At 37.6% G+C, this 14007-nt stretch overlaps 1 protein-coding gene across 3 annotated transcripts in view; it reads left to right on the top strand.

The window, feature by feature from the left end:
• The window catches only part of tmod2 (tropomodulin 2), a 66415-nt gene extending 53321 nt beyond the window's left edge, over positions 1-13094 (top strand). For all 3 annotated transcript variants that reach the window (XM_078530228.1, XM_078530227.1, XM_078530229.1), the window contains exons 4-10: positions 2555-2677; positions 3912-3992; positions 5737-5867; positions 6890-6997; positions 8242-8385; positions 9042-9186; positions 11296-13094. In XM_078530228.1, the coding sequence (XP_078386354.1) occupies positions 2555-2677; positions 3912-3992; positions 5737-5867; positions 6890-6997; positions 8242-8385; positions 9042-9186; positions 11296-11330 (767 nt within the window). In that variant the 3' untranslated portion in view covers positions 11331-13094. The remainder of the gene's footprint in view (positions 1-2554; positions 2678-3911; positions 3993-5736; positions 5868-6889; positions 6998-8241; positions 8386-9041; positions 9187-11295) is intronic.
• The last annotated feature ends 913 nt before the right edge of the window (positions 13095-14007 follow it).

Here is a 14007-nt window from a genome sequence, read left to right as displayed (position 1 = left end):
CTTTATCCATGCTAACATGTTACTCCCTACAGCATGTGCTCTTATTTTGTGTAGTAACCTTTGATGTGGCACATTATCATATGCCTTTTGGAAATCCAAATACACCACATCTACAGGTTTCCTTTTATCTACCTAGTTTGATACCTCCTCAAAAAACTCATTTTAGTTAAACATCATTTCCTTTTCACAAAAACATGTTGACTCTGCCTGATGCCACTATGATTTTCTAAGTATCCTGTTATAACCTTAATTATGGATTCTAGCAATTTCCTTATGAAAGAGGTTAGGCTAACTGGCCTGTAGCTTCCCGCTTTGTCTCCATCCTTTCTTGAATAAAGGTGTTACATTTGCTGTTTTCCAAACCGCTCGGACCTTTCCAGAATCAAAGGAATTTTGGGAGATGTTATAACCAATGCCTTTTCTATCTCTGTAGCCACTTCTTTTAAGATCCTAGGATGCAGGCCGTCTGGCCCTCGGGACTTTTTAACCCTTAAGTTTAATAGTTTTCCCAGCACCTTTTTCCTGGTGATGATGATTTGTTTTAAGTTTCCCGTCCCTTTCACCTCTTGATTCTCAAGCTGGAAAGTCTTCTGCCTTCTACAGTGAATACAGACACAGAATACCTGTTCAACACCAACACCATCTCCATTTCCTTGCTTTTCATTATCAATTCCCTAGACATACGAACATATGAGTTAGAAGCAGGAATAGACTACCTGGCCCCTTGAGTCTGCTTTATCATTCAGTAGTGGGTGATCAGATAGTGGCCAGCTTCACATTCCCTACCTCTGGTAACATTTGCCTCCCTTATTAGTTAAGAATCTATCTACCTCTGCCTTAAAAATATTCAATGATTCTGTCTCCACCACTCCCTGGGAAAGAGTTCCAAAGACACTTGACCCTCTGAGAAACAAGAATTCTCCTCATCGCTGTCTTAAATGGGAGACCCCTTATTTTTAAGCTGTTTCCCCTAGTTCTAGTCTCTCCCACAAGGGGAAGCATCCTTTCAGCATCCATCCTGTCAAGACCTCTCAGGATCTTTGTTTCAATATGATCACCCCACATTCTTCTGAATGTCAGTGGATACAGGCCCATTACTCGTTTCTTATTTGTATACTTATAAAAACAGATAGCAAGTTTCTATATTACTAGGTAACTTTCTCTCATACCCTACTTTCTCCCTCTTCTATTACCTTTTACTCTTTTCTGGTTCTTAAAAGCTGACCAGTCTTCTGACCTACCACTAATCTTCGCAGATTTGTACAGTGTCTCTTTCAATTTGATACTATCCCTAACTTCCTTATTTATCCATGATGCATTCTTTTCAAAGAGCCTTCCTTTCTCACTGGGATAAACCTTTGCTGAGAATTATTAAATATCTCTTTAAAAGTCTGCCACTGTATTTCTACTGTCCTACCTTTTTAAACTAGTTTTCCAGTTCACTTTAGCTAGCTCTTCCTTCATACCCTTATAATTACCTTTGTTTATGTTCAAAACAGTGCTCTTAGACCCACACTTCTCCATTTCACGCTGAACATGAAATTCTCATGATATGACCGCTCTCACCTACAGGCTTCTATACCATAAGGTTATTGATTAACCCTGTCCCATTGCACATTACCAGGTCTGGAAGAGACTGCACCCTAGTTGGCTCCAGAATATACAGCCCTAAGAAATTGTTAGAATACACCCTGAATTGATTTTGCAGGCTACCTTTGCCCAGCTGATTTGCCCTGAGTCTCCACTGCTTCTAGCTTAAATAGCAGCCTTTCAAGTAGAACTTTGTCAAATGCTGTTTGGAACTCCAAACTTGGAATATCACTTCCTCAAAAATGTCGAGGCATTTGGTCACCATCTAATGCCATCTTTGGCTCAGTGTCATTCTTTGTCTGATTATGCTTTTGTGATGTGTTTGGGATGTTTTATAACATTAAAGGTGCTATATAAATCTAAGCAGCCCTTAACATATAGGGCTGACCCATTAACCATTCTTGCGAATGCTTTTCGGGAGACACCAACCATGGCCTCTTTTTCCTTCATTAAAGGTGCTTTTTAATGCTAGTTGAACTTATTACTAGCTTCCCAGCAGTCTGCATAGTTTTGTTCTTTTTAATGGCTACCACTGAACAGGCAGTAATATGGATTGCAAAAATGCGTCCATTTAACAAACTCACTGATTGAGTAATCTAGCAGAAATAAGCAGGTATTTTGAGTCGCAAGCTGTGCTATGATCCAAACCTCAAATTTCTGTTTGGGAAGCAAGTGATGTATTGCACTGTTGGCTCACTCCCAGCTCTTTTTAACAAAATGTAATAGCATAATGTAAACATGATTAATAGCTACTAATTTTGCTTATATAGAAGCAACTCCATAGTTACATTTTACTTGGCTATCTTAGGGGCAGGGTGTAGAATCTCCAATTGACTTGAGAATTTTTTTTCAGTTATAACTAGATTAGGCTTGTTAGCCTTTGTTACGTACATCAACTAGAAGCTAGTCTGAGAAAATAGATTGGAAACACCTTGGAACATCATTTCAAAATGATTTGTTACAGGAAAATTATGGATACCCAAGCAAAAACCTGTGGAGCAGCGTGTGGAAGAGAAAGTGACACTGGATCCAGAACTGGAAGAAGCCTTGACGAGTGCAACGGATACAGAACTCTGTGACCTTGCAGGTAAACCATCGTGAGCACAGCTTTTTTTAATATCTGCACTTCTAATTCATTTGTTCTTGCCTTGGGTAGAGCTAGAAGGGGAGGGAATTGTGCAAAACTTCTAAAAGTTGGTGGATTTTGTTTACTCGTTATAATTGTAGGTTTAGTTTTAATTGGAGAATAATAACTGAAAAGATGGCAAAGAGTCTACCACATCGTGTGGGCAAAGTTCAGAGGAAATAATCTTAGAGGGGCAGATGCTCTAACAATTGCATCTGTGGAGTTTAGTTGCTGGGAACTTTGTCTGCAATTTATGGATTGATGAGAACTTCTGTCTATGGTGTATCTCCCCTTTTTGGATATGTTTTATGATTTGCAGCATGTTCATCTGTGGTATTTATGTAGTTCATGAATTCACTTTATCCACCAAACTGCCGTTAAATGTCTAACACCCAGTACCACAGAATTATAGGGTATAACTTTGATCCTCTAAATTCTGCTTGTTCTTCCTCTTGGTCATTCCACTGTTGATGGATGTCTCCAGTGGGGTAGGGTTGGCGAGAAATACACTGGGCAGCTCACCTGGCTGTCCAGCTACACGGATTATCACTAATGTGCCTGCTCTCCTTTTGAAATGGAGTTGCATTGTTCAAGTGGAAACCAGCAAACTGAATAAATCAAGAAAATGGGATAATATACCCTCAGACAAAAACCATGTACAATAATTGTGACTACCTTTTTCAGGCAGGGTTGGGATGTCAGGGCTTCAAGTGGTTTGTTTAAAGTCTTTATCTGATATCTCCCCCAACACAGCTGACTTGAAATTTGATTCCAAAACGACACTCAGTGGTAATATTTCATGATGTTTGTTTATAGCACTTCAGAGACTTAGTGCTAGTAACAAGTTGCTTGCAAATACTGAATTCCAACAGTTTATCTAGAAAATTCCTGCCAATTTCAGCAGCTCTGCTTTTGTTTAGTAACATACTTCTAGAAAAATTCATGTTTGTTGCACCACAGGAAATACTTAAAACCTTTGTTTATCTAATCTCAATTAATGTAGGATATTTGCCTGTCATTTAAGGGGAAATCACGAAGTAACTGAATTAAATAATCCAAGTTTCAACATGCCCCTTTTAATCCATTTATTTATCTTGTAGCTTGGATAAGAACTAAATTGAAGCTGATGTATTTGACTGAGAGACTAGCAAACTTGTTATTAAGATTTCATTAATTTCCTGCTTCCTAATTTCAGCCATTCTAGGGATGCACACTTTGGTGAGCAACACACATTACTTAGATTCTGTTGGCAGTGGAAGCAAAGGAGGCTTAAACAGTAAGTTGGAAAAAAGAAGTTATTACTTTTTAACAAATGTTTCACTTGAGTGTTTTGCTACTGCATCCACGTTAGAAATAGGACAATCCTTTGGTGAGTTCCAACAGTTATGAAATTTTTCATTTTCTATTCAGGAAAATAATCAAGTTTTTGTTATCTGCTTGTTTTTTCTGGAATGGTGAAATTCTCAGGCTGATGAATATTCATTTTACAGCTGTTAACATGGTGGAATGGTTGGGAGTAAAGTGAATGAAGATTTTGATTTGCCCGAGTAGAATATCTAGTTTAAACATAGACTTGAGTGAAGGAGACACATACAGGCCAAAACAATTTAGTCATCAGGAGATTAATATGTTCAGCTAAGTAAGTTAAGTTAAAATCTCCTTTTATAAAAAACATGCACTGTCAGAGATGCATGCAAACTAGTAGTAGTAAATAAAGATCATGTTGGCTGATGCCAGTTTAAAATGTGTTCTTCTCAATGGGATTTTCCCCAAATCTAATATCTGTAAGTCTATCAAAAGATTTGGATCATAGTGTAATATTTCATGTAAACACCATGGTATCAAGCTTGCTGATTACTCGGGTTATTTAGTGTTGGCACCAGAGTAATGTAGAGAAAAGATGATTTGCATCAAGCCAGTGTATTTTTTGTATGGCATTCTTAATTTGCTGCAGATTTTTCTACACTAGTAACAGACCTGTAACCACCAATACTTCACCCTGATGCTGCACAGTTCAAAATGTTCTTTCCAGGCATAACCTGTGTTTGAAGGATATAATCGGTACTAGATATCTTAGACACGGTATTGAAAATTTCACTGGTCCATCATTTAAGTTTTACTGAAATCCTGGCAACGGTGCTGAGTGGCTGTGTTGTCTTTCTCTTTCCATTCTTTCCCCCCCCTCTAGATAATAAGTTGAACTAAGATGGCACTGTTTTAGCATATTGCATTTAGATAAGGTTGGTCAATTATCATTTTTATTATGTATAGATTTGTTTACTAGTATAGCCTATGCCAGGAGGGTAAAACTTCATTTAAATGTTTATTTTCAAACTACATACTTTGATATCGGCTTAATATTAAACATTCATACAGATTTCTTCAGTGAAACAAGACTTAAACCAGTACATGTTACAACCATACGTAGGTATCAGATCAATTATGATATTGACTTCTGAAAGCAGAACACTGATTCAGCACAAAGATTGCTACATCAACAAGTTGTTAATATGTTAATTATTAATTTTAATTTATTCTTTCATGGGCTATGAGCATTGCTGGCAAGGCCAGCATTTGTTTCCCATCCCTAATTGCACTTGAATTGAGTGGCTATTTCAGAGCGCAGTTAAGAGTCAACCTGGAGTCACATGTAGGCCAGACCAGGTAAGGATTGCAGCTTTCCTTCCCTAAAGGACGTTAATGAACCAGGTCTGTTTTTATAACAATTGATGGGTTCTTGGTCACTATTACTGAGACTAGCTTTATATTCCAGATTTTTTTATAACTGAATTTAAATTCCACCAGCTGCCATAGTGGCACCAGACCATTAGCCTGGGCCTCTGGATTATAAGTTCAGGGACATTACCACTATGCCATCAGTTCCTTCCATCATTGCTACTAGAGAAGGCTTATTGCCACTTAGATGTACATTTGAGCCTCTTGACAAATCCTGCTCTAATGTTTTTGAAGATTCAGGATAGTTTTTCAATGAACTAATTGTTGTAAATGGTGATTTCCAGATGTTGTCAAAGGTGAGAAGGTTAAACCAGTTTTTGATGAACCTCCCAACCCAACAAATGTAGAAGAAAGTTTACAACGAATAAAAGCCAATGATTCTGGACTTGTAGAGGTTAATCTTAACAACATAAAGGTAGGATAGTTATGGTTGAATAAATTCTTATTTAAATGACTTATTTAAATGCTGTTTTACTGTACCTTGAAGAAACTAAATGGCTTCTGTAACCAGCAACTGGATTAGCACAATGGTACATTCCATTTGCGATTGATTAAAATTTCATTACCATAATATATTTGCATAATTTTAAAAGAATCTAAGCACTCAGCGTAACAAAGTACTTGACATCACCAACTGCATGGAGTTCTACTTCTGGAGGACTAATGCAAGGTTCAGCTCGTGATCTTGTGATGTTAAAAATTCCTCATTACTGCAGTAAGACTGCATACATACCAGTAGCTTGATTTATGGTAATGAACTGCTACTAAGAATAGTTAAATTCTGTGTTTAACAACTGCCTTGCCTCTTCCTTCATTCTTTCTGTCTTACCTCCTGTTGTGTTCATTGTTTTAATTTAATATTTAAATTGTTTAGTATTTTTCTTCCGTCGCCATTGGACTTTCCCCTCACTTAAATAGGAAAACTGGCTTCAAAGACTGGTTTCTCAGTAATTGAACCATTGCATAAGAAGTTTGACCAGGTCAGAATTATTTAGCCATCGCCAATAAAGGTATTGTATTGGTCATGTGAAATGGAGCAAATTGAGGCATTTGGGTTACCAATAATTTTGCCTTCCATATGAGTAAAATTGGATTGACTGGTTCCTTTCTTGCACCTCCTAGTAGTTGGCATGTGCTATATTATAGAATCTTGCAAAAAGGGAGTAGGGGAAAAGACAGACGTGGTCAATACGTGGCAAATTGATTTGTTCGAAAGATTTGATTGCCACCCTGTGATGCAGTGTGTTGGTAAGACACACTCTCACTTGCAGTTACTCAGAGGAAGCTCTAAACTTAGGTAAATTGTTTGAAGATAGGCAGAACAGCCAGTGGGTTATATGGGCAGCTAGTGACTGCTCTGGAGTTGTCAGAAACATGAGGAAGGGGTGCACTGTGGCTCCAATGTGCATTAATCAATTATCTTGAATCTGTCCTTAGAATATTCCAATTCCAACGTTAAAAGACTTTGCAGAAGCCTTGAAAAAAAATACTCACCTGAAGAAGTTTAGCCTGGCGGCGTCTCGGAGCAATGACCCCATTGCTTTTGTAAGTTTAATTTTGCTCTGATTCTGTTTTCATGAAATGTTCTTTAGTTCCCCAGTGAGTTAACTTGGAATTATGGTTTAGAGCAAAATATCAAAACAGTGAGCTGGAACTGTTTTTAATGATTTTCCCTCGTGAGAGGATAGGCTCCTTTGAAAATCTGCATGCTGGTTAATGTAACCATCTTCCCTCAGTCCATGAAGCGTTGGTTGGGATTAGATGAATGTTAAACGCAAACACAAACTAATACAATCTGGGTCATGGTGTAACTTGGTGAGTGGGCCCATAAAAGCTTTTGCTTTAGCATTATTAAGTTGTCAACAAAGCTTGTTTCTATTTTATTCAGACCCTGGGAGACTGTCATCTGTAAGCCAGCTCAGTGTTTGCTGAATCCACTCTCTGTAGCCCTGGCAGCAGACTCATTGGCCCTGCTTTATCTGGGACTACAAGTCTGCAGCTAAGCTCTAGAAAATGGATTTCACAACATAAACATGGGGAATTGATTTGTGGATGTCAAACTCCTAGAATTTATATAAAAGGAATTTATAAGCATCCATGCCAGTTATGAGCCTGAGCAGAGTTACCAAACCCATATCCTCTCAATCACAAAGTTTTCATACTTCCGTTTCTAACATCACCTATCTTCATCCCTGTTTCAGCCTGACCATGTTGCTGTCATTGAATTTTCAATGCTCTGTTGCCAACCTTTCATTCTCTATTTTCGTAAACTTTGTCTCATCCAAAACACTGTACTCTCTAACTTATCCCATGCCAAGTCCCACTAACCCATCACCCCTGTGCTGACCTGCATTGGCTCCCATTCCCTCAAAGTCTCATGTAAAATTCCCACCTTTGTGTTCATGGCTTCACCAGTCTCAATCTGTCACCCTCCAAGATGCTACAACCTTCCAAGAACTCTGTCCCTTCAACAGTGGCCCCTTGTGCATCTCCAAATACCCTTCACCCCATCATTGACAGCTGTGCAATCAGCAATCTTGGCCCCAAACTCTGAAATTCTCTATCCCCGTCCTCTCCACCTCCTTCCATTTTTAAGATCCTCTTAAAACCGACCTCTGAACTGAAGTGTTTCAGCCACTATGCTCAGGGAATGTCAACATCGACCATTGTTCAAAAGAATTCTGATTGCATTTCAGTGCTACATCATATTAGTATTAGTGGGTACTTTTAAAATGCTTGATTTTGGAGACATTGCCTGTTAGCATTCAAACCAAGTTTTTGTTTTGAAGGCTTTTGCAGATATGCTACGAGTTAATAAGACACTTAGAAGTCTAAATCTTGAGTCAAACTTCATCACTGGTGTCGGTATACAGGCAATCATAGATGCACTGAAAGAGAATGAAACCTTAATGGAGATCAAGATTGATAATCAAGTGAGTGTTTTGTGCCAGAAATCTCTACTTGTGTAACTTTGGCATACTGCTAGGACAGCTTATTAGATATTTTTCTAGATATATAACAGCCTTCAGGCCAAGAAACTAAAATGTCATATAGTCCTTCTCGCACCCTAATTGAATTATCCTGAAATGTCCCTGCATCTACCCTGAGTGCACAGTACATTTTCTGTATATCCTAAGCATCTAACTTATTACCTTGAAGCCCCAAAGATAAACTGTTGTGGATTCAGTTAATTTAAAATTATGCATTTCTCAATATCTTCATGTTGTCAAATCTTTGCATAGTTTTTAAAAAAAAATGTGTGTAGTTTGAATGGTTAAAGTTAAAGCCTTAATCTGGAATGTTGCTTTATGTAAAAGAACAAAATGTGAAATATCTGCACTGATTGAGTATGTTGAGTTCTGAACAATGACTGCTAATCTGTTGTAAAGTTGAAAAGCATTAATAATTAGTCAGTTATTGCATGAGAATTGCTTTATTAATGTTTTCCAAAACCATTTTCACCCATCCCTAAAAGATGTCCAGTTCAAACTACTTGACTGTCTCAAATTGGCAATTTGAAATAAGGGGGAAGCCTCAAAGTAAACTTCTCACACTAGATTGATTACATTGACTGTGTTTCTGCTTGTAGCGCCAACAGTTAGGTGCAACAGTTGAAATGGAAATAGCACAAATGCTGGAGACAAACTGTTCAATCTTGAAATTTGGATATCAGTTCACGCAACAAGGACCACGAGCAAGGGCAGCTGCGGCCATAACCAAGAATAATGATATAGGTAAGATTTACGATTGCTTTTGGCTTTATACCAACAATTTCCAAAGCGAATTTGGGTTTTCTCCCCCCTCACCCCTGCCCAACCAATTTTATCCCTCCCTGAAGGCACTGACACATTGGAATATAATTCCAAAGGTTCCAGTCGTCATCCAATTACTTGCTCGAGTAATAATTTCCATGTGTGACAGAAGCAAAATACTGTAGATGCTGGAAGCACTTATCTGATTAGGCATTCATCAAGCCATTGACCTGAAACGTCAACTCTGTTTCTCTCTCCACAGATGCTGCCTGTACTGTTGAGCGTTTCCAGCATTTATTGTTCTTCACTTGCAAACCTTGCTAATGAATGTTAGCAGGCTTTTGCATCCTGAAGTGGCAGGGATGCATACACAGTAGCCCATAGCATCAGTTTCAAGCCAGTCCTGTCTTCATCCTTTGTGCATGAACACAAGAGCCACTGATAATTAGGAGTAAGAGTTTTGATCAATTCAATTATAATTTTGAATCAAGTTTTGGCTGAACCATTGAATTTTGTGAATTAGTGAAACTATTGGAAATTTTTAATGGCAAATTTAGTTGCATATAGGTGTTCTCTTTGCTGTCGTTCAGATTATTGCAGGGGAATTAAATTTTGAATGGAAATTGCAGACCAGGTTCTTTCTCCCTTTCCTCCTGATACCTTGGGTAAATGTATCAGGTGTTGCAGCATTGAGCTATACACATCAGAACATTCAAACAGGCAGGCAAGATATTTATTGGTACTTCCACACAGCCCCAGCATGTGCCCTGGCAAAAGCCTGCTACTTGGCTAAGTTTTTTAACTGGGTAAGTATTATTCCTTTTTGCAGGTAATGCACTCCTTTTCTAGTTTGACATGCCTAAATGTTCACCTTTTTTATTTTTTCATTTAGTGCAGACCCTTACTTTGTCTGCACTTTTGTCAGTTTCTCTGTCACCAGATCCAAGCCTGTGGCATTGATTTGGTTGAAATATAAATTATCCATCCACTGTAATAAACATTAATGAGGTGTTTGCAAGCACTGACACTTCAATTAACACAACAAAACGCCTTGACGTTGCCGTGTACAGGTATGAGCGAAATTGGGTCCCTTGTGAAGAAATTTCAGCTTAAGCAAGCCACTGTAGGCAGGGAGGCGCACTTGGTTTGTGTAATCACTGCTGACCCAATTGCTTTCAATCGCTGAGTCAAGAGAGCAGAATAGATGGCACTGTTTCAGTAGCGTTGCTTCCTGAAAAGTAAACCTGTTGCACTGTTCAAAATCTGAAAGCTTTCTTGAAATACTTATAATAGGAAATAAAGTAGTGAAGTCTTAATTTTTTAAACTTCTTATTGGTGTGATTTCATATTTTATTGGTGTAAATAGCATTAGTTCTGGTTTCTTCTGTGGGAAGCCTTTGTAAAGATTCTTTGCTATTATAAGTTTTATATATATTTGCTATTAGGATAGCAAATCTCCCTTTCTATCTTCTTTTCAGATTTTAGATTCTATTAAGTTGTAGACTTTCCTTGTGCTGAATGTTACCCAAAAACTTTTCATATTGACAAAAGATGGCAAAAAATGATGCACCGGCCTTGAAACCAAACTTAACAACTATTGAACACCCACAAAACAACGGTTTGAGATGAATAATGCTGCAATTTGTTTCAATATTACATTTTTTTTTATTCCTGCTAATTGCTGTCATCTTGCTTCTTCAGTCTGGAATATGGGTAAATTCTTCATACACCTTGCCAGCTGCCCAGCCATGAAGTTTCAGGTTGGATTAAATGTGATGAATATGGAGAACTGGAACTGCTGAACTAATTATCACCAGCTTTCTGCGTTGCACTAACTGCTATTTTCAGAGTTTTGCCTTTATCTTATTTATTTCACTGCTCTTCTTCTAATTTCTGGCCTGTTAGAACTTTGAATGCATGCTCCAGAATTTATAATTGACCAGAAAAGTTTGGATTTTCAAAAGGAGTGTGTGTGTGTGTGTGTGTGTGTGTGTGTGTGTGTGTGTGTCTGCCATGTATTCTAAACTACTTGATGACCATATCATTTTAAGCTGTTCAGCTATTGTTTCTCTTTCTGTTGTTTCAATACAGTTCGCAAAAAGCGAGTCGAAAGAGATGCATACTAATGGTAATCTGGAGTCTGTGCCTGCCTGGTGCTGTATTTCATCCTATGGAAGATCCACTACAACGCATTGGGCACGTTGCCAAGCCTAGCTCAAGGCTTTCTCGCATTTGCTGTCTGGGTAGAAGGGAAAAGACTGGAATTTAACCCCTCCACTGTTCTAGCAGTAACTGTAGTTTAATAATGACTTATCCATAAACATCACACTTCTCTCTTTAATTTTTCAGGGGACCTCATCAATAGCACCAAACTATGTTGTAATTTGAAAATGTTAGATATTAAGATATCCAGGACAAGAAAAATGTTTGACTTGAAATTTGCACTGTGCCCAACGTCAAGTATTTTTTAACCTTTTATATGCTGTAATGAAAATCGTGCTAAATTGTAGTGTGTTGTGCAGTTAAGTGTCATTTTTGTACTGCACTTAATGTTCCAGTGTATCAGGACTAAGACAGAAAAGACTTAACCTTTTTTTTAAAAAGAATTTTGTATTAACTAAAAAAAAAACTACTACGAAGTTTGTCTTGGGACTTAGGATTATTTTGCCGATTTGGCCATGCTGTACAGCACTGAACCATGGCCATGCAAGTAGCTGTTGCTCTTCTGCATGCTCACTCTGTGGTGAGAACAGTTCAAATCAAGACTTGACACAGGGATATTTCTTCAGACTTTCTGCCAAAAAAGCCACTTGCAATTCTTAAATTCATTTGTACTCCTTTTGCTGCAACTGCATTTTATTACCAAATTGACTTGTATTGATGGAAATTCTATTGGAGTAAAGTAATAAAACATTTGCAGATTATATTCTGGAAGGAATATGCTAGTTGGCAATAGTTGTAACTATTTAACCAAAGATCTGCAAATCTGGATTCTTTGTAGTTTTGTTCTCCTAATGTATTAAATAATGAAGCCTGCTGGCATTTTCAGTTAAGCATGTGGGATTCTATGGAATGCTAGTATTGGGAAAACAAATCTGAATGATTGCTTACACCAAGTCCTAATGATTTAAATAAAAATCCATACCAACCCACACTGTTAAAGCTGTGTACAGTAGTTCAAAAATATGTAAACCTTTTATGTCCTCCTTCATGAAGCTTTTATCTGCGGAGTATTTTAGGAGTTTGTCTACTTCACTTATATAGGAAATTATGTGGCAGCATGACTAATTGCAGGAAATATTCTGGATACTAAAAAATCCATGCGCATGCCAGTATCTTGTGTAGTCTGCTTAAATGACCAAATTGTTGTGAATGCTGTCCGAAAGTCCTAGGCATGCGTGTTTGTGTGGTTAAGGTATATTATGCCAACATGATGAAAAGCTATGTCAGTGTTTATATGCCCATGTATGATGTCTGTCCCATCAGTTAATACATGCATTGAGTTATTGGCTTTTTCAAACATAACAAATATCGTGGGATCATGTAAAGAAATTGTTATAAATGCTCAACTGTTAACGGTTAAGCTTCTCCGTTGTGCTTGTTTATTCATAGTGGAAATCCGATTTGTGGTAATAAATACTCACAAATTAAAATTGGATGTTGAAAGTATTTATATAGCCTACCCTTATAACTGAACTGGTAAAACACTCTTCACAAAAGGTTGTTTTGTGTAGTATTAAATAATAATTGGTTACCAACCTATTACGTAAAGTCTGTGTAAGAATTAATCTGTTGAATGAGGGAAGTTTATGTTAAAGTGCTGTGTATATTTAAAATGTACAGCATTCTACATTTAAACCTGTGGGGAAAATAAAGTTTTTAGTACTTAAGTTCTCACCTTTCTCATTTAATTATTTGAGTTTAAACTGGGAATTTCATCGGAAATTTAAATACATTGCTAATATAGCATTGACATTAGTAATTTGATGTAGGAATATATGCATTAAAGTCTTGTATCCAATTTATATCACATCGGTGACACTATAATTGCAGCTGATCTAAACGTTACATTTTTATTGTATGAAACCAGAGATATCTGCTGTATTGTCATTTTGTGTTTCATGATGGTAAAGGCTGTGTAGTGTGCATGCATTTGAGAGTCTGTCACTATCACCACATGCTGCTGAGGTGGGCAATAGGACTGAATACTCCTGTATATAATTCTCTTAGAACCGCACTGCTGAAAGTATTGCTGTGTAAGAATGAATGCTGTGTCACTTCATGATGCAACAGACCACACACGGTTTTTTGTGTGAGATGACAAAGCTTTACCTGGAACAAATTCTCTAGTGCTTTTATATGTCCGAGAAATGCCACATTGCGTTCCCAAACAGCTACATTTGGACATGCTTAAAAGATGGAATTGAAAACGGGTTCAGTGTGAAATACAATGGTGCACTTTGTTTTTCCATAGGGAGCAAGTGTTATGCCTACGAGGCTTCAATATGTTATAAATTGGGCATTGTGCTAAGATACAAGGTAAAGGAACACCCTTGGTGTAAGATTTGGTCAGCATGCAGCTAAGCATCAATTTTACATGCAGCAGTTCATTTGCCTCTGAACAGGTAAAGCCTTTCTGGTTGAGATTTAATTTGCAGATTTAATTCTCTTCCATAGTTCACAGTTTTGTCTTGTAAACAACCTACTGCAAGCTAGGCAATAAGCACTCAGCCCCTGAAAGGGCAGGCTTATATGTAAGTTCTGATTTTACATGTCCTGTTTCTTGCTGTCATGTATATGAGT

This window comes from Cetorhinus maximus, chromosome 26, assembly GCF_964194155.1.
Source record: "Cetorhinus maximus chromosome 26, sCetMax3.hap1.1, whole genome shotgun sequence".
NCBI classification, from domain to species: domain Eukaryota; kingdom Metazoa; phylum Chordata; class Chondrichthyes; order Lamniformes; family Cetorhinidae; genus Cetorhinus; species Cetorhinus maximus.
The sequence above is the reverse complement of the archived record's forward strand: the minus strand, read 5'-3'. Positions and strand labels throughout refer to the sequence as shown.